Source organism: Pinus tabuliformis, chromosome 1_1, assembly GCF_031772625.1.
Source record: "Pinus tabuliformis cultivar Carrire ecotype Pingquan chromosome 1_1, CPIR1, whole genome shotgun sequence".
Lineage (NCBI taxonomy): Eukaryota > Viridiplantae > Streptophyta > Pinopsida > Pinales > Pinaceae > Pinus > Pinus tabuliformis.
The window spans coordinates 13912573-13934002 of record NC_142297.1 but is presented as its reverse complement, the minus strand read 5'-3'; the positions used below and the strand labels follow the sequence as shown (position 1 = coordinate 13934002).

At 40.5% G+C, this 21430-nt stretch overlaps 1 protein-coding gene across 1 annotated transcript; it reads right to left on the bottom strand.

The window, feature by feature from the left end:
• Positions 1-208: 208 nt before the first annotated feature.
• Positions 209-1193, bottom strand: LOC149211374 (homeobox-leucine zipper protein HAT3-like). The gene is made up of 4 exons (XM_089388376.1): positions 1178-1193; positions 980-1089; positions 834-847; positions 209-461 (listed from the first exon to the last, which is right to left on the bottom strand). Exons 1-4 carry the CDS (start codon positions 1191-1193, stop codon positions 209-211), a joined length of 393 nt encoding a protein of 130 aa, XP_089244502.1.
• Positions 1194-21430: the final 20237 nt, after the last annotated feature.

Below are 21430 nucleotides of genomic sequence, written 5' to 3'. Positions count from 1 at the left end.
TTATCAAGATGCCTCTTCTCATTCAATAAATTAATAGAGACTTGAGCACTTTCTAAATCGAAGTCAATTAATAAAAAATATACTGAAACCCTAAATGTTTCATAAAGTGAACCTTTAGAGAAAACCTAAAATGTTTGACAAAGAGACGGTGTCCACCATTGCTAAACAATGACTACGGGTAAAGAAACTCTGATCAATACCCGACAATTCATTGCCGGAAAGAGTTGCGTAAAAACATAGACCCAGATTTTGCCAAAGTCAAGTGGCTACTATTGTCAACCGCTGAAACTCTTTCACAGGAGGGGCACATGGTAACGGTTGACGCAGGCCTGAGAGGTGGCGACATTTTTAAAGCTTTCAGTTTTTCCAGCTCTATGCAAAGTTTTCTGTTCTCGTCTATAAGTGCCTCATTATATCTCTTCAGAAGCTCACAGTCCATTTCCGTTTTCTTAAGCTTCATCCTGAAACAAATTCATAACATTTAATTAACCTATAACAGAAATGAGTCAATAAAATTGTCAACACAATAGGATCTCCATCGGATCAAAAGTTTTCCAAACTATAAATTTGCACAACAATTGATTTCCAAGTCATTCTTCATAGTTACAGGCCAAATTATGTAGTTGTTGATTCCAAAATGGAACTTTCCATATGAATTTCAACATGCAAAATACAATGAATCAATAAAGGACTGGAGCTAACCTTGCTTGTCTATTCTAGAACCACACCTCAACTTGTCGATGGTGAAGATTCAACTGTAAGGCCAACACATGCTTTTCCTTCTGCAGAAGAAGAAGAAGTTACATCAGCCAAAAGCATGATGAAACACAAACGATAGAGCAGTAACCTGTAAGTGAATACTGTGTATAGAAACTTATAGGTTCAGGCACCCTATTCTTTCTGAAGCTTTCTTCCAGAACAACACATTGTTCTTTGGAGAGTCTAAGCTTCAACCCTCCTCTTCTACATCGCTGAGCACCCTCGACCAAACTCGATCATTCTCCATCTCCTCGCCATCATCCCGTCTTTGCTTGATCTCTGCATAGTAGTTCCCAAGGTTAATCGCCTTGGAATCCACGGTGTGGTTATCTGCATGGAGGAGGCCAATTGAAATGGTAAGTGATGGCTATATGAAATTGAAACTGTTAGTGATTGCCACGCTAAATCAATGTCTTACATCCCTCTGGCCACATTTCGTATAGGAGAATTGAAACAGTGAGTGATGTGTAGGCAGAATTGAAACTGTTGGTGTTCCTAAGGTAATTGAAATGGATGGTGATGGTGATTCGTACGTTTCACAACCATTTTTAATCTTTCCGCTACGTCTTAATCATAATAGGTGGTGATTAACAAATGGTATGGTAAAAAATTAATTTAAGTATGCTTTAAACATGTGATTTAGACATGCAAGTAAGTTAGTGGTGTGAATTCTATCCATTGATATAGTGGCATCCACGAGAATATACTAGAATCTTTCACTTTAGGCCATCCGATCAAAAATATTAATTAAGAAAATGATTAAAGTGGACAACATAGGAGGGACACCTATCAGCATAACAAGTATGTGTCAACAACAGAATTAGATCCCTGTAAAATAAGCCATCCCACACTATCTGGTCTCCCTCGTCATTTTTGCATATGCCAGATCTGCACAGTGCAAAAATCAATCTGTCACATTTCCTGACAACTTCACCGGTCAATCCAATCTCTACTACTCACTTCCAGACAAGTATGATTCCATTCCATGTATTGATTGCCGGTGCAAGATAGATAATACCCTGAAATTTAATCTAACAATTAAATCTTTTGAGTAGGGAATATCCATCTCCGTGCCGAGTATACGATCTCTACCAAAAATAATCTCCTTCCCCGAGCTAAAGGACTAGCAGGATCACTTCAAGAGCCAAGTCTTAATTTTGTTAAAGCCAATCCAAAGGGTGGATGTCTTTTGTTTTCCAATTAGGCCATCTCTCATCCAGATTTCAACCTTTATGCCTCCTCCTAAGTATTTTGTTCGGATGATATCTCCCCACAAACACTTGCCAAACAAACCACGCCATAGGGGTTTTGTTAAGAGAGCCCATCCAAAAACTTTCAAATTCAAGAGCCCAAACTTTAAAATTATTTTGGAATGGTGAGTTTTTCCAATTCGATAAGATGGAATTTGAAACATTTTCTTGAGCCTGCTCATATGAGTTTTGCCATAATACGGTTGATTTTCTTGGATGATCATGGTGGGTGTTACGCAGTAATTTGTCACTGTCTCCTTGTCAGTCTCCCTACTGTGTCATGAGATCAAATGCACCATGCTCATGCTCTCTAAACTGGCCAGATGACCCACTTTGCCAAAGTTTATTTCATCAGCGCGATCGTTATTAAAATACCCGCGCTGACTGGCGGCTTATAGCGTAACTGATGCGCTGCCAGCGCGGAAGCACACGGGTTTTCCGCGCTGGTCGAATTTCATGAGCCAGCGCATCCTATGAAAGTATTGAGCCGCGCTGACACAGCCTACTCCGTTATTATGATGCGCTATCAGCGCCCCAGTTCAGTTTTACACCCGCGCTGATCCAGTTTGGGCGAATTTGTTCCAACAGCCAGCCTTCCAGATGGTTCCAGACTTGGTTGTTGGCCTTGTGAGTATCGCCCTCCCTTCTATGGCATGTCTGTTCGTCATTTGAAACCACCTTCCTTGAAGATAAGCTCATCCTCCCACCATTCATGGAGACCTCTCTTCCTATTTAAACCTCCACCATTACCATGAGCAGCTAGTTTTTGGATAGTGTGGAATTCATAGTGCTTAGATTGCTGCTGCTAATAGGTAGTTGGTGTGACAAGTGTGGATTTGCTAGAGGAAGTTTAAGGAAGGTTGTGAGTGTTGCTTGTGTGAGAGAGAGCTTTGTTTTGGTTGAATTTACCTCCAAGGGTGAATGCTTAAGAGACTTGCTGGCTGGACCCTCTAGAGAAGGACTCAGCGTCAGAACTTTGGTTGTACCTTTCTCTGTTATTGATTAATAATAGATGACTACTATTATGGTTCCATTCTCATTTGTCTTTATAATGGTTAATGTGAATTACATCCTTTCGGACTGATGTATAATTGCTTTTATTAGATTTCACGCTTGTGTTTGCCTTTCTCTTCGTGTGTGCAGGTATCTATTCACGGAGATCGTGGAGGATCGTGACTGGCCAGAGCGAAGGAGCGAGAGCGGCATCTCTTCATCAAACAATAGCGTTGGAATCCAAGTAGGTGTTCATTGCCTCTCTTTTATTTGCAATTAGGAACTTGCACAGTAGCATTGATTGATTGTTGCTAGACCCGTTCTGGGCTAGTAGGGATCGCCTCTATCCGTAGAGGGGATTTACCTCTCCAACAATTTGGCGACTCCGCTGGGGATCTGGCCTTTTGTCTCTTTTTGTTCATTCTTGTGTTTGAGTTTGATTGTTACTCCCTTTTCAAAATTGGGGATTAGTTCTCTGCTTTTAGACTTCCTGGTTCAGTCTGGGAGGTGTATAAAGTGTTTAAAGAGTTCTGGCCTTGGTTTGGGAGTTTTTGGCTTGATTCTGCCTCTTTTTCAGCCTCAGCGCGGCTTATATCAAAACAGTTGCGCTGACAGCGCATATCTGTCTCTTTGACCCCGTTTTCATCGCGCTTGTACGTAAAACAGTCGCGACGGTTCTGAAATCGAACCAACGCGCTTAAGTCGTGTCCTTCCGCGCTGACAGCGCCTTGTTGCTGCGCGTGACTTCCTGTCAGCGCATTGTTGCTGAGCGCTACCCGCGCTGATCCTGTAAAATTGAATTTGTTTCAATTTTGCCTCCTGAGCCTGTTGGTTTGACTATCTCCAGCTCTTTCTACTTGGTTTATGACTTGATATTTATTGTTTGAATTGTGAAACACTTGCTTGCGAAGTCTTGTTGGACGAATTTCGTTTTTGTGTCCCGTGACCTAGTGCCATCATCCCGTTGTCATTGGATTGACCTTGTTTTATTCACTTGCTCACTTGTTCGCAAAAGTTCGTTGCTACTTGCCTTTGCTATCGCGGAAACCTTCCTCTTTTTGCTTTCTTTGCTTGGTTTGCTTGAGGGGATTGTTTCTGAACCGATCCTCGGATTGTTTCACTACCCACACACAGATCACAGTTGCTAGGGTTCAATCAGCTCTTTTCACGCTTGTTGTGTTTTTCATTGAGTGATTTTATTTCTCTTTACTCGGTGTTGCTGTCTCTCAAAATTCATCTTAAGTGCACGGTGCCATTGAAAAAGAAATCAAACTAATGTCTTTTGCATTCAATAGTTAATGAAAAGAAGAGCATTTCGTTGATTTGTGTTCTCAAAAGAAAAATTTCATTTCTTTGCCATTGGCTGCATTAGATTGTTTGATTGATTGAGTTCATTTTGTTTGGTTGAAGAACTCTTAACCCTCTCGTAGTTAGAATTCATCGAACGAAATGATATTCTTTGGCATGTAGTTTGCATCTAGGTAATTGTGAGAGATCACACGGTAAGGCCTGAAACCGAAACTTAATTCAAGATCAACCATAAAATAAACTGAATAAACCTAAAAATGCATTGGAACTTAATGCAAACATCTAGAGGTCTAGGTTAGAGACGTGTTCCGACGTCTTTAAACATAGTCACTGTTGTTTCACATTACGGTTGGGTGATTCCTCCTTCTGTGACTCGATAGTGGTCTAACACGGACTGTGCTCCCACGTACCGTCGCGTATATAGGGAGACCCCACTAGGCTTTTATCCTTGATCCATAGGAAGCCGAGTCTGCCGCCCTGCGAGCCGTAACGCACCGAACACAACATTCGGGAAGATTGACTGCAGTACAGAAAGTCCTTGGTTCTCATACAATTGCCAAGGTGTATAAGCAGTTTTACGGATTGCTTGGTAAACCCTTTGCCTAGAATCTCCAGAGCAGTCACTTTTGATCCTTTTTGGACTCCCTAAATGAAAAGGTGCTAGTGAGCTTCTTTTCACTTCGTGCTCATTAAACATTCGAAGGAGACTAGAGTCATCTTTTCGTCCTTTTATCGACTCTTGAAACATGAAAAGGTCAAGTTTAGTTCCTATGTCTTAAACATTTATTCGACCACGATAACATCACCTGGTTAGATCTTGTGTGCATTAGCTTGAGTAGGCTTCTTTTCGTTTGCCATGGCAACTTTTCAGGGTTCACCAACCCAAGTTCCCCTCCTGACGGGAATCCTGGTCATTTCCCTCCTCTCGGGAATGTTGGTGCCCCTTATATGGCAACGTTATCCCTTCCGAGGTTAACTGTCGGGTTTCCCGTTTGGTTGTTTTCAACCTCTTTGGTCCCTACCGTGTCGGCTGCTAGTCCATTAGTCCCTCCACCTGAACAACATCATGTTGATCCTAAGGTGGATCTCTCCCCTTCGACGCCTACTTCTACGTCTTCCTCTTGTACTTCGCCTGGTGAAGGTCTCGATTCGAATAACCAGGTGGCTAAGAAGAAGAAGAAGAAGACCAAGAAGAAGAAGTCTCCTAAGGGAGAGGCTACTCCCTTGAGTACACCTGAAGTCGGGCCCCCTTCCGCTCCTCCGCGGAAGGTTAAGTTTCCTTGTCGATTATGCAAGGGGGACCACCTTCTTCGCGATTGTCCTGGCATCCCCAGGGTATTAGAAGTATGGTCCCGTGATCCGGCCCGCCCCTCATCGTCCTCTGAAGCTCACGGCGATGCTACCTTGTCAGTTGGGAATGGTAAGGGAAAAGGGAAGATTCGGATCCCCTATAGACTTTGTGAAGGCAATCATCCCCTTCACCTTTGTCCACTCATGGATGAAGCCTCTAGTGTCTTGGAAAGTCTCCCAGCTCCCTCACCCCAACTCCCCGTTAGATATCAATGTCTTTCTGCAGCTGCAGATCATCCGCCTCTCGACAATGAGATTGGTTCAAATTCTTCTCTTGTCCAGGCTCCTCTTCCCGAACCCGGCTGTGTCCAGTCTGTTCCAGACCAACCATTGGTTGGAAAGAGTGTCGACTCGAGTCCGCCGCTCGCCCACTCTGTTTCGGAAGAGAATCACGCCCATGTTCTTCTCGTCTCTTCAGATTCTCCGGAGCCTCGAAATGACTCTCCTAACCCAGCTGCTCCCGAAGGTCCTCCTTCGTTCCCTTTAGCACCTGGGGGCAATCATACGATTCCCCCACCAAGTAGTCTGGTCGCTTCCTTTGATTGGAATCGCCTGATCGCCGGTCGCCTTCCATCCCATGTGCCCTTCCAGGTTACGGTACTTGCCTGTGATAAGGCAGTACCTGGCACTCTTCTGGATGAAGGTGCGTCGGTCAGTCTTATGCCGTACACTACTTGGCAAGCTTTAGGTTCCCCGCAGCTCGGGCCGGTCACCCAGAATCTGTTGGCCTTCGACGAAGGAGCCTGTCCATCTCTAGGAGTTCTCCCGAAGTTCCCTATTACTTTAGGAGGAAAAACCGTATATATAGACGTCTTGGTTACCCAAGGTGTTTTAAACTTTAGTCTTCTCTTTGGTCGCGACTATGTTTACGCCATGGGGGCACTTATTTCTTCGCTTTTTCGTGTGGTTTTCTTTCCACACGATGGAAGAATTGTGACTATCGATCAATTGTCGTTCGTTAGTCCCCCGATGCCTCCTGCGCAGTTGTCGCCCCCTCCTAGTTTTTATCCACCAGTTGTATCTGCCCCGCCGCAGATCAACTACGTGGCCACCTACCCTATGCCTGTATCCAGTGATGACACCGTCGTGCATAGTGTCCTGGGGGCATTAGGTCCTGACTTCCAAGATGTGGTCCTCCCATTAGGAATCACACTCTTGGAAGCACCGACTTCCTATTCATTATGAAGCAGTTTGGTTGGAGCATAGTTCACTTTCCTATGTCAAGCTCCCTAAAAAATGAAATTGGGTCTCAGTGGAGCATAGTTCCTTTCCGGTGTCAAGCTCCTTAAAAAATGAAACAAGGGTTACGGAGCATAGTTCCTGATCTTGTGTCAAGCTCGCTAAAAAATGAAACAGGGAGTCTCGAGGATAGTTTTGCTAATGTATCAACCTCGTTAAAATAATGAAACGACTTGTGTCCGAGGATAGTTCTTTTACCTGTTTCAACCTCGTTAAATCAATGAAACATGAGCTCATGCAATTCGAGCGCAATCACCATTATGTCAACCTTCAACCCATTTTCAATGGACTGAAGCTTGGGGGGCATGTACCTCGAATTGAGACACGATGCTGGGGGGCATGCCCGTTTCCTCTACCATCAAGCATAGTTTGCATATGTACCATATGCTTTTAAGCTTGCATCAAAATAAAATCCATTTTTAAAAGCATAGTTTGCATATGTGATTGTCATGTGTGTTTTCAAGCTTTCATAAAAGTAAAATATATGCGTGTGTGTGAATACATTCCACAATGGGTCATTTGTTATGCAAGTAGATACATCAGATCACATGCGTGTCGAACAGTCGCATAGCATATAAAACACATCATCGCATGAAGAAAAGATCCATCTAGAATAAGCATATGTAAATAATTTCTTTTCCAAGCATAGTTTGCATGTGTGCCTGCATATGTGCTTTTAAGCTTGCATAAAAATTAAAATACATGGGTTGTGTGTTGTGCAACTGATACATTAGACCACATTTGTATTAGACATTTGCATAACATATTAAAAAACATCATCACATGTGAAACGATCCATCCAAAAACAACATATATATATATATATATATATATATATATATATATATATATATATATCGTGCGGCGCACTAAGGCGCTCAAAAATAAGTGTATATGTCCAAAAGTAAAGTCGATGTCCTCAGTACGTCTGAGACATATGCCTCTCAAAACATCAGTGGAAATGAAACCTAGATGACTACTGAGCTGGGTTATGCTCTCTATAGCATACAGCTGCCCGTGCCACCCGCCTCAAAAGGCGGTGCATCCTGGGTTCCACCCCCACTGTGTGGATCTGGTGAGCTATGGGGACCTCCTCGACCCCCTGGTAATCTGGCACCCCCTCCAGTAAACCCTCAAGGTTGCGAGCTATAGTCTCCGACGTGTCAACTCCTGGAGGAGCTAGGGCCAGGACTCCAGCACCTTGCCCCTCTCTCCGTGCCTCTGGGGCTAGACCAATGGGTCTCACGGGTCCCACATCTGCACACCGTGACATTTATCAAGACATGTACATGAAAAATCAAAAACATTAAAAAATATTAAAAAGAGATCAAGTGTCATACCTCCATCATCCCAATGCTCTCCCGTGGGCAGTGGCATGTCAGGATCGTTGCGGAAGTCCATACCGGCATATGGCCAGTCCTCTACGAAAATGACCTGCCGATCCAGCCACTCTCGAAAGTACACTCCCCAAGCTACTGGGCGGCCGCCACCTCCGCGCGGCATGACACGGGCCCATCGGCTGGCCCTCGTCTCCCGGGGACCTCTGGGTGGATCCACGGCCATGTTCTGCAGCTGTAGGGCCGGCACCCGCTCCAGCATGAGCGGAAGTAAGAGCGACCCGTAAGCAAACTGCTTCGACTCTCCGCGTCGACAGTTGCTCAATTGCCTCTTCATGCTGGTCGTCACTGCTGCTGCCCAGTTAAAAATGGTGGGCTGTAAGCACTCAAGAGCCAGTAGTAGATGGGTCTTTGAGGCCTCATGATTGGCCAAAGAGCCCGCTGCCCGTGTCACCATAAAGAGTATGGTGCGAAGAACCATGTCGTCTACCGTCGGAATACCAACTTTCCCACTCCGTGTTTTAACAGCCCGTGGGCACACTCGGGCCATGAGCTGGTCAAGGGTCTCACCGCTGGGCCGTTGCCCCTCCAGAATGGGCATCTGGCCCCGGCGTGACAATCCAGTCAAAAAATAGATATCCGTGGAATCAAACTCAATGTCCCGGCCACGGATTGTGAATTTTCCGTCAACTGGGTTCCAAGCTCTGATTAAGAGCTCGAGGAGATCAGGTTGCGCCCTCAGGCGCAGAGTGAGGAACAATTTCAGGAACCCGCATGCCCGCATTACATTTTGGCATTCGGCAATGGCATAAGCAGCTATATCCTCATCATCGTGAGCTCTCTCTTGCCAAACAAAAGACATTATGTCTTGCAAGACCATGAAAAAATATTAGAGCGCTAACCGTTGGAGTTTGTACGTTCATTTTCTTAAAAACAATTTTTTGCGGCGTCAGCGCGGCTGTTTTAAAACAGTCGCGATGATCATGGCGCCCCGTTGTTTTTTCCTTGGGTCAGCGCGGAAGCACACGTGTTTTCCGCGCTGACCCGAGAGGTGGTGTGTGTAAATTTAAATCGATCAGCGCGGACCCGAGCGGGAAATCCGCGCTGACCGAGAGCGCATCAACGCTCAAAGAATTTGCCCAAACGGCCAAATCCCACCGTGGAATTGCTCTCAAAAAGACTCAAAATGAAACGCAGGGAGAGGAGAACCTACCTGGAACAAGCTGCCGGATGAATGGTGTCCGCACGGGCTGGAAATCGCTCCGTCAACCTTGCAGCTCCACAACGTTCTTCACAACTCAAAATGGTAACAATGGTAAAAAATGACTTTTACCCCCCTATTTATGGTAAAAAATTCATAATTAGCTATAGTTTCTTATCAATGTGGGTTTTTGTCATATTTTTACCATGGATTTAGCACTAATATCGCTATATTATGCTTTTATGCATGTTTTATTATATTTTTAAGCATGTCGAACAAGTTTATGTGGGTGGTGTTCTTGTGCAGGTTCTAGTAACCGACGTGGTCATAACAGTTCTATGTACACTTGGTCCCAAAAAATGTCGTCTTTAAGCTCTTTTCCGACATGAACCAAGAAAAGATGGCCGAGCTTCCTTTCGGCTCGTTAAAGGGAAAGGAAGGCGGTCACTTTTAAAGCTCCTTTTTTCGACCATTTAACTTAAAAAGATTGCCGGGTGTTTGTCGTTTCGCACTCGTTATTGGCTCCAAAACGACGTACTTTTGACCACTTTTTTACTTTTTCGGGTCGAAGTCACTATTTACGAAAAGTACTCCTCGATCATACTGGTCGAGAGGTTCTTTCGAGCATTGTTTTATACTTTTTCGGGCTCGAGAGACACAACTCTACGAAAAAGGACCCCCTGGAGTTTTCTTTTCCGCTGTCTTTTCAGACTCTCTAAACAAGAAAAGACGCCGAGTTTTTCCTTTGTCAGACTCGTTAAAACTTAATGACATCGGGCATTGTCGAAATGACACTCTCCAAGCATATGCTATCCCCGTCAAGCTTGCCATCCAAAAATAACCGGGGTACCTGCCAGAAATGGTGGGGAAAATGAAACTGTAATAATAGTCGTGTCGGCAGTATGTCGCTCTTGAACATGGCACTCGTCTGCATTCGTGTCTGGGTGGGGATTTCTCATCTTCTTTTACACTAGCCTCCATGGGTCTAGGTTATCCTGTTTTGACCTCTCATCTGCTCATTGCCTTGTCACCATGACCTCTGCTCGTTTGATGTCAAATACTGCCACGTCCGCTGTTGTGCCGCTGATATGTTCAAGAGAAGTTGACCTCTGCAAGCTTACCACCTCCCTCTGATGTCTCACACAAAATATTTTATCCTTCTCTGTCTCGTGTCGATGATGTGGGAAACATCATGGGCCACCTTCGATCAAGGTTACTTCCTGTCGACTTCAGCTCATTATCCAGGACAGTGACCTAGAGACCCCCTTCAGGTGCCTTAGAGCCTGCATGCCTCAATGGCAGGTTGTTCGTGTTCGACGTGAGGTTTTCATCATTGGCCTCCGATCGGGTGATTCTGCGGGTGTTCGACACCAGCTCATTGATTCAAACGCCGCAGATTGTACCTATAAGTACCTTGAGGACCATTGTCATTATTGGTGGTACCTCTCGTGTCTGTTAACAGTTTTCATCATTAACTGGTAATCAGACGATGTTCATGCATGTTCGACTTCAGCTCATGTATTCACATGCTTGGACTTGTACTTTTTTCGGGTTGGGATGGAGCGCAAGACCCTGGTTTTTGTCTGTTACGAACCAGGCTGCGATTTTGTGGATTGTTATTACATGGCTCATTGATGGATGGCTGCGCCCATACCTGAGTCTTTAGGATGGCTGCGACCATACCTTATTATCATCATGGTCTTTTCAGCTGGGTGGCTGCGTCCATACCACAGACCTTCTTCATATGTCTTCTGGATGGCTGCGCCCATGCCTAGACTACATGTAATAGAGATATCAGTTGTACATACGTGTAGATTCTTCCTGGTGGTGTTCCAGTTCAGCGAGTTTTGTAAAGCATTTCACCCCTCCCACTCTCTCGGGCTTCATGCTTTAGGGGGCATCTGTTACGCAGTAATTTGTCACTGTCTCCTTGTCAGTCTCCCTAATGTGTCATGAGATCAAATGCACCATGCTCGTGCTCTCTAAACTGGCCAGATGACCCACTTTGCCAAAGTTTATTTCATCAGCGCGACCGTTATTAAAATACCGCGCTGACTGGCGGCTTATAGCGTAACTGATGCGCTGCCAGCGCGGAAGCACACGGGTTTCCCACGCTGGTCGAATTTCATGAGCCAGCGCATCCTATGAAAGTATTGAGCTGCGCTGACACAGCTGATCCAGTTTGGGCGAATTTGTTCCAACAGCCAGCCTTCCAGATGGTTCCAGACTTGGTTGTTGGCCTTGTGAGTATCGCCCTCCCTTCTATGGCATGTCTGTTCGTCATTTGAAACCACCTTCCTTGAAGATAAGCTCTTCCTCCCACCATTCATGGAGACCTCTCTTCCTATTTAAACCTCCACCATTACCATGAGCAGCTAGTTTTTGGATAGTGTGGAATTCATAGTGCTTAGATTGCTGCTGCTAATAGGTAGTTGGTGTGACAAGTGTGGATTTGCTAGAGGAAGTTTAAGGAAGGTTGTGAGTGTTGCTTGTGTGAGAGAGAGCTTTGTTTTGGGAGAATTTACCTCCAAGGGTGAATGCTTAAGAGACTTGCTGGCTGGACCCTCTAGAGAAGGACTCAGCGTCAGAACTTTGGTTGTACCTTTCTCTGTTATTGATTAATAATAGATGACTACTGTTATGGTTCCATTCTCATTTGTCTTTATAATGGTTAATGTGAATTACATCCTTTCTGACTGATGTATAATTGCTTTTATTAGATTTCACGCTTGTGTTTGTCTTTCTCTTCGTGTGTGCAGGTATCTATTCACGGAGATCGTGGAGGATCGTGACCGGCCAGAGCGAAGGAGCGAGAGCGGCATCTCTTCATCAAACAATAGCGTTGGAATCCAAGTAGGTGTTCATTGCCTCTCTTTTATTTTCAATTAGGAACTTGCACAGTAGCATTGATTGATTGTTGCTAGACCCGTTCTGGGCTAGTAGGGATCGCCTCTATCCGTAGAGGGGATTTACCTCTCCAACAGTGGGGAAGCAGAATAAATGTGCTCAATACACTGCTAATTGCTGCAAAACGGATTTGCATGAGCAGGACTCTACCCTGAGAGTCAAACACCAGTGTTTATCAATTGCTCTCAGTATTGGGTGCTTTGCCTTGACATAAATTATGTGTTTATGGAAAATCAAACAGTGCAATAATAATAAGGTAGCACATACTATACTTCTTAAATCAGAATCAGATACAATTGAAAGCTTATCCGTTGACGGAGGTGGCTTAAACATTCAAGTCTTGGACATCGACTTCCAAGATTCAAATCCACTGTAATCAGCTTTTAATAACTTTGTAGTATAAGAATATATTATCTATATTGTTTGTAATATTTATAGAATTAGATTTTGTAAAATGGCTTGAAAAGTCTAACTCAATGATTCTATTTAATTCAAAAATACTAAAAACATTATGAACAAAATTTAATTAAATACACCTGTAACATAGGAACTTACTGAAAGAATGAATGATACTGCTGTAACATCTATATACCTCTAACAAATAAAAATAATTTTGTATTAATTGTGATATATATTTTTGGGTGAATTTTTCTACCTTTGGTCATATATTATTTTTATGATATGGTTTTTGAGAGTTTTTGGAGTGAACTGTGAGCACGGTTTTGAAAAGTTCAATTAACTCCACCATCTTCAATGACTGTGAAAGGTGAATGATAAAAATGTGTTATGGGGGATGAATATTTTATCAATAGACTCTTATACTATATGGTCCATGACGATCAATATAGCGTTCACTTTAAATATTGAATGTTATGAATGTTCAGGGATTTGCGCGTAGTTCACTACAAAAAAACTAATCTCATTTTTTATATATATTTTAATTAAAAATTGCAGGTCCCATTTTTTATAAATATTTTAACTAAAAAGTCATCATTGCATGAATGGAAGTTGTTAGATTAGAGCATACATAACGCACAGTAGATTTATACTCAGAGACTTAGACGACAATAACAAAGAATAATTTTAGAGAGAGACAAATGGAGAAACAAGATTACTCAATCATAAACAGTGGAATAGATAAAACAATCACTGGAGAACAAAAATCACTTAGCATTACATAATAGGCTTGGGCCTTGGCTTGCTTTCCTTGGCCAGAGAAATTACAAATTTATAGAGGCTGAAGAAGGATCTAGAATCCTGTATGTGATTCAGATGGAGATCTAGAAACTAATGGCGGTGTAGAAGGATCTAGAATCCTGGAGATCTAGAAACTAATGGCGGTGTAGAAGGATCTAGAATCCTGGAGATCTAGAAACTAATGGTGGTGTAGAAGGATCTAGAATCCTGCATGCGATTCATGAATTTGGCTTCACACTTAAAATTCTCCCAATTGAAGCCAAATAAGAGTCATCAAGTCACACCGAGTCCTACCATGCCTCTACATAACTCATGTTTATTTCGTGGTAGAATCTTAGTGAGCATATTAGCAGGGTTCCTATCTTTATGGATCTTTTCCAAGGATAACTGTTCTTCCTCCAACACATGCCGGATCCAATGGTATCTTAAGTCAATTTGGTTGGTTTTTGAATGAAATGCTGGGTTTTTCGCCAAGTGAATGGCACTCTGACTATCACAATATAGCACATACTTGTCCTGCTTTATTCCTATCTCTCCTAGGAATCACTACATCCACAATATCTCTTTACAAGCTTTTGTTGCAGCTATGTACTCTGCTTCTGTTGTAGAGAGGGATATTATTCTTTGTAGCTTGACACCCAAGATACTGCTGCACCTGCAAATGTATACAAATAACCTGTAGTGGACTTTCTGGTGTCCATATCTCCAGCCATATCTGCATTTGTAAATCCTTCAAGCACAGTCTTATTATGAACAAAACATAAACAATAATGACTAGTACCCTTGAGATACCTCAAAATCCATTTTACTGCTTGCCAGTGTTGTTTGCCTGGATTGGCAAGGAACCTGCTCACTACTCCCACTGAATATGAAATGTCTAGTCGTGTGCATACCATGGCATACATCAAGCTACCGACTGTTGAAGCATAAGGAATCTTGCTCATATCTTCTTTCTTCTTGTCATCACTAGGACATAATTCAGTACTCAGCTTGAAGTGGGCTGCAAGGGGTGTACCAACTAGCTTGGCATCCTTCATATTAAACCTGTCAAGCACCTTCTTGATATATTTTTCTTGTGACAGCCACAACCTTTTGTTTTTCCTGTCATGCATAATCCGCATGCCCAATATCTGTTGTGCTGGTCCCAAATCCTTCATTGCAAATTTGTTACCCAAATCTTTCTTCAACCTATTGATCTTATTCTTATCATGCCCAAAAATCAACATGTCATCCACATATAACAATAATATGATATACTTCCTTGATCATACCTCTTGATATAGACACAATGGTCAGCTTCCAACCTCTAAAAACCATGTTACAACATGAATGAATCAAATTTCTTGTACCATTGTCGAGGTGCCTGTTTCAACCCATAGAGACTCTTATTCAAACTACAAACAAGGCCTTCTTTTCCTTTTTCTATGAAGCCTTCTGGCTGCTCCATATAAATTTCTTCCTCTAATTCACCATGAAGGAAAGCAGTTTTTACATCTAACTATTCACATTCTAAGTCTAAAGTAGCAACTAGACCAAGAATGACTCTAATGGATGACATTTTAACAACAGGTGAGAAAATTTCAGTGAAGTCAATACCTTCTTTTTGGGCAAAACCTTTCACCACCAGCCTTGCTTTATACCTCTCCTTCTTTTCGTCACCTTCATGCTTAATCCTGTAAACCCATTTGTTTTATAGAGCCTTTCTACCTTTTGGGAGGTTTACCAACTCCCAAGTTTTATTTTCCAACAAAAATTTAATTTCTTCTTCCATTTCTTTCTTCCATTCTTCACTATGCTCAACTTTACAAGCTTCTTGAAAACAATTAGGCTCACCTTCATCAGTCAACAAAATATATTTTGAAGGAATATACCTATGTGAAGGCTTATGAGGCCTAGAAGATCTGTGAACCAACTGTGGTGTTGCATTATCAGGTTAAATCTCCTGTAAGGGTTCCTACAAGATTCCTTCTTCTTCTTGTTCATCATTTTCCACTTGTTGTTCTTGATGCTCCTGAATTTGTCGTTCATTTTCTTGTATTGGTGGGATGTTTTCCTGCTTCTCTTCAAACTTGTCAATAACCTTCTTGACCTCCAACTCACCTATAGTCCTCTTGAACATAATATAAAATCCATGCTTCTAATAATTTTATGCTTGACTGGATCCCATAGATGATAACCAAAATCTTCATCCGCATATCCCAAAAATATGCAGTTCATAGATTTATCATCTAGCTTAGTTCTATTTTCTTTGGGAATATGTACAAATGCTTCACATCCAAAGATTTTCAAGTGAGAATAATTCAACTTCTTACCAGTCCAAACTTCTTTAGGGATACTGCCATCCAAGGCTGTAGTTAGAGATCTATTTTTGAGGTAGAAAGTAGTCTTGACTGCTTCAGCCCAAAAATTATTCTCCAAACTAGAATTGGACAACATACTTTTCACCTTTTCCATTATGGTACGATTCATCCTTTCTGCGACACCATTCTGTTGAGGAGTACCAGGCATAGTCTTCTCATGCTTTATGCCAAACCTGTTACAATATTCCTTAAATGCATTTGAGAAATATTCTCCACCACTATCTATTCTTAAACACTTCAACAATTTGTTAGTCTCTCTTTCAACAGCAACATGGAATTTTTGAAATATTCCAAACACTTCACTTTTACTTTTCATAGGATATGCCCAAACCTTCCTGGATGCATTATCTATAAATGTTACAAAATATAATACTCCTCCTAATTATTTGATGTTAACAAGCCCAAACACATCTGAGTGTACCAATTCTAACACATTTTTATTTCTGTCATGGCCACCTCTAAGGAATGAAACCCTTCATTGTCTACCATATATACAATGCTAACAAAGATCAAGATTGTAGGATTTCAAACCCGGCAATAAATTTTTACCAACGAGGATTTTTAATCCCTTCTCGCTCATGTGACCCAAGCGCTTATGCCACAGATTTGCTGAATTTCCTTCTTTTGTGATAGCAGCCAAATCTGATTTTCCTATTAGTGTCTTCAATGTGTATAATGTTCCTATCTTGGATCCTTTGGCCACGACCAATGCTCCTTTGCTAATTTTCCAGCCTCATTTTCCAAAGCTTGTGGAATAGCCTTCATCATCCAGTCGTCCCACAGAGATTAAACTCATGCGCATTTCTGGTACATGCCTGACCTGTTTCAATAATATATCTTGTCCATCTTTCATCTTGATCTGGACATCTCCCACTCCAACAATACTGCAAAAATGATTATTCCCCAAATGCACTCTACCATAATCACCGGGATTATATGAAACAAAACTATCTTTGCATGGGGTTACATGGTGAGATGCCCAAGAGTAAAGGATCCAATCAAAGCTACTACTATATGTATATACACATGAATCCTCTACTGAAACAGTAAATAACACATCACCATCTGTGGCTACAGTAGTAGTCTCACCTTCATTTGTGCTGGATGACTTGTGATTTGTACTGGACAGTCTCTGATCCTTTTGTCCTTTCTTCCAGAATCGACATTATTTCTTCATGTGCCTGGGTTTGCCACAATGAAAGAAAATGATCCTGCCTCTCCTTGATTTTGATCACCCTTGCCGACTTGCGTCATAGCTCCTCATTCATTAAACTGCTATTGACATCATCAAACTTTAGGGTCCCTGTAGTTGCTGAAGTTCTCATAGCTACAATTAAATTTTCCCAACTATCTGGCATAGAACACATTAGCAAAATGGCTCTAATTTCATCATCTAAAATGATTTTAACAGAGGCAAGTTGATTAGTAATAATATTAAATGCATTCAAGTGCTCAACAACTGAAGCACCCTCCTTCATTTTGAGATTATAAAGCTTCTTCATCATGAACACTTTGTTTGATGCCGTGTTCTTCTCATATAGATCATGGAGATTCTTTCATAATCTTTCTGTTGTCTTTTCTTCGGACACATTGAAATAAACATTCTTTGCTAAATATTGGCGGATTGTTGCAATCGCCTTTCTATCTAGCTTATTCCACTCTTCATTTGTCATCGATGAGGGTTTCTTTGTTGTGCCCTCAATCAACAAATACTGATCCTTTAAAATCAGTATATCCTCCATCTGTGATTTCCATAGGGAAAAATTAGCCCCACTCAACTTCTCCATATCTGTAACTGCTGTCTCCATTTTCAATCAAATTCACACCCCAAAACACAAAAACTCCACTTAAAAATAAAACTTTAATTATTACTCTTTAAAATTTAGTAATAATGACCTTCCTCCTTTTAAAATACCCTTTTCAAAATTCCTGCTCCTTTTAAAATATACTTTTCAAAATTCCAACATATAATTATATATGTTTCATAATAAATATGAAAAACATATATAATGTTTTAACCTTTTCACATTTCACACATACATATGTTGGTTTGAGAAAAAACTTGACGTATACGTGCAAGCTTGATGTAACGTTTCAACTCCAATATCCACGGATCTCCATGCTTCAAACTCCAGCAACACGTTTCAACATAGGTCCACGACCTTGTTTTTCTTGCAGAAACTGTCTTTTAGTTCTAGCGTTCCTCAGCTATTTCCTAGACAGGTCCTTCAATAGCTCCAGAGGTAACAACCAACGTTTTAACAAACACCGCCAGAGTAAGGTGATGGCACTAAGAAGCTTGCATAGTGGATATTTGACCCTAGCTCTGATACCAGTTGTTAGATCAAAGCATACATAACACACAACAAATTTATACTCAGCCACTTAGACGACAATAGAAAAGAATAATTTCAGAGATGGAAAAATGGAGAAACAACAAGATTACTCAATCAGAAACAAAGAAATAGATAAAACAATCACTGGAGAACAGAAATCACTTAGCATTACATAATAGGCTTGGGCCTTGGCTTGCTTTCCTTGGTCAGAGAAATTACAAATTTATAGAGGCTGAAGAAGGATCTAGAATCCTGTATGTGATTCAGATGGAGATCTAGAAACTATTGGCGGTGTAGAAGGATCTAGAATCCTAGAGATCTAGAAACTAATGGTGGTGTAGAAGGGTCTAGAATCCTATATGTGATTCATGAATTTGGCTTCACACTTAACAAAAGTTGTGGAGGACTGTGATACGTCTCCTTGATTTATCATCTCTCAAATATTCGATGTCATTTAGAATTTCATTTCTAGAAATAATTTCCAACATGTCTATGTAATCACGATATAATATTTCCCATAAATTTTAAAAGTATGATGAAGTTAATTTCCATATTATTCACCTGTCTTTAATATGAGAGAAAAATTAAACGAGGTATATAATGGAATGGCCCGTCATAATATTCATTCTTAGTGATATCTGGTGGCGTGCACAAGTTAAAGCTCGCTTGGAATCTTGAAATTGCAGTCAATGTGAGAGAAATTACTTCTAGATTTTGGGCCCCAAAGTATAGCCTTAATTTAAATATTCTAAGCGGTTGGAGGCAGAGTAGAGACAATACCACCATTATTTGATGATGAGTATTTGAAATGGGCATATCAGTTTCAAGTGAGTAAACATTCATTCATTGTTGATAATAGTAATTTTCTTTTTCACTTTAGATATGAATATTGTTGGGAATTGTGTAAGTTACTTCATTCATTAATATTGATTGTGTTTATCATTATTTTATAATGATTTTCTAATTAATTTTTTGATTTTATTCTAATATAAAAATATTTATTTTCTCATTAGGGTTTTTTAGTGTTATTTTTTACACCTTGCTACAGTTTCTCAGTAAATAATTATCTTGCATGGCATATTAATGGCAATACTCTTCAAATTAATGCAAATATCTTATACTTGAATATGACCACAAGTCCATATAACACCCATTGCAATGCTATTCAAAAATATGTACAACACACAATTCAATACTTTCCGTATCTTTTTAGTAACCATGGTCAATGTCTTTATAGTCAACCACATTCAACCATGGTCGTCAGCGACGGTCAACCATAATTAATCATGGTTGGATTTCATCAACCATGATCAAAATTGATTAAAATCTTCTTCATCATGATCAACAATGATGGCCAACCATGGATAATCATGGTCAACCATGTTTCATAAAATCAAACATGGTCAACCATGGTTGAATGGCGCATTATCACAAAGATTGTCTCGATATGAAAATCAACCATGGTAAATCATGGTCCAATGTCGCATTGTGAAAAATATTGTCTCCATATGAAAATAAATCATGGTCAAGGATGGCCAACCATGGTCCAACGTCACATTGTGACAAGGATTGTCTTAATATGGAAATCAACCATGGTTAACCATGTTTATTTCAGTGTTTATAATATTTATTTTATGGTTTATATACCTTAGGTTTATAATTTTTATCCCTTGGGTATATAATATCAATCCCTTCGGTTTATTAATCTAAGGTTCATATTCCTAGGGTTTAATGTTATTCACTTAGGTTTATAGTCCCTTGGGGTTTTAGTATTTATCCTTAGCGTTTATAATATAAATCATTCTCAACCATGGTCAACCATGTTTATTTTATTTTAGGGATTATAATATTTATCTTAGGGTTTATATACTTTAGGCTTTTAATATTAATCCCTAAGGTTTATTATTCCCTTTGGTTTATAATATCGATCATGGTCAACCATGCTCCAATGTCGCATTGTGACAAATATTGTCTCAGTATGAGAATCAACCATGGTCAACCATGGTCCAATGTCGCATTGTGACAAAGATTTTGTCGATTTGAAAATCAATCATGGTCAAGCATGCTCAACCATGGTCCAATGTCACATTGTGACAAGGATTGCCTCAATATGAAAATCAACCATAGTCAACCATGATCAACCATGTTTATTTTAGTGTTTATAATATTTATCTTAGGTTTTATATGCCTTGGGTTTATAATATTAGTCTCGTGGGTTTAATATTATTCAAACATGGTCAACCATGGTCTAACATCGTATTGTGACAAAGATTGTTTCAATGTGATAATCAATAATTGTCTCAAGCATGGTTAAGCATGGTCAAGCATGGTCCAACGTCACATTATGAAAACGTTTGTCTCAATATGAAAATCAACCATGGTCAACAATGGTCAAGTATGTTTATTTTAGTGTTTATAATATTTAACTTAGGATTTAGATACCTTGGGTTTATAATATTAGTCCCTTGGGTTTAATATTATTCAACCATGCTTAACCATGGTTGATCATGTTTTATAAAATCAATCGTGGTAAGCCATGGTCCAATGTCACATTGTGACAAACATTGTATTAATATGAAAATCAATCATTTTCTCAACCATGCTCCAACATTGCATTATGACAAATATTATCTCAATATGATAATTATCGTCAACCATGGTCAATCATGGCCAACCTTGGAAAACCATAGTCAACCATGTTTTATAAAATCAAACATGGTCATCCATGGTCAATCATGGTCAACCATGGTTGAACGTCACATTGTCACAAATATTGTGTTGGTATGAAAATCAAACATGGTTAAGCATGGTCAACCATGGTCCAACGTTGCATTGTGACAAGGATTGTCTCAATATGAAACTCAACCATTGTCAACCATGTTTATATTAGTATTTATAATATTTATCTTAGGGTTTATATGCCTTCAGTTTATAATATTAGTCCCTTGGTTTTAATATATTCCCTTGGGTTCATAATCCCTCGTTCTTTTAGTATTAATCCCTTGGGTTTATAATTCCTTTAGGATTATAATATCTATCCCTTGGGTTTATTATTCCCTTGGGTCTATAATATCAATCATGGTCAAGCATGTTTAATCATAGCCAACCATGGTCAACCATGGTTGAATGTTGCATTGTGAAAATTATTGTCTCAATATGAAAATCAACCATGGTGAACCATAATCCAACGTCG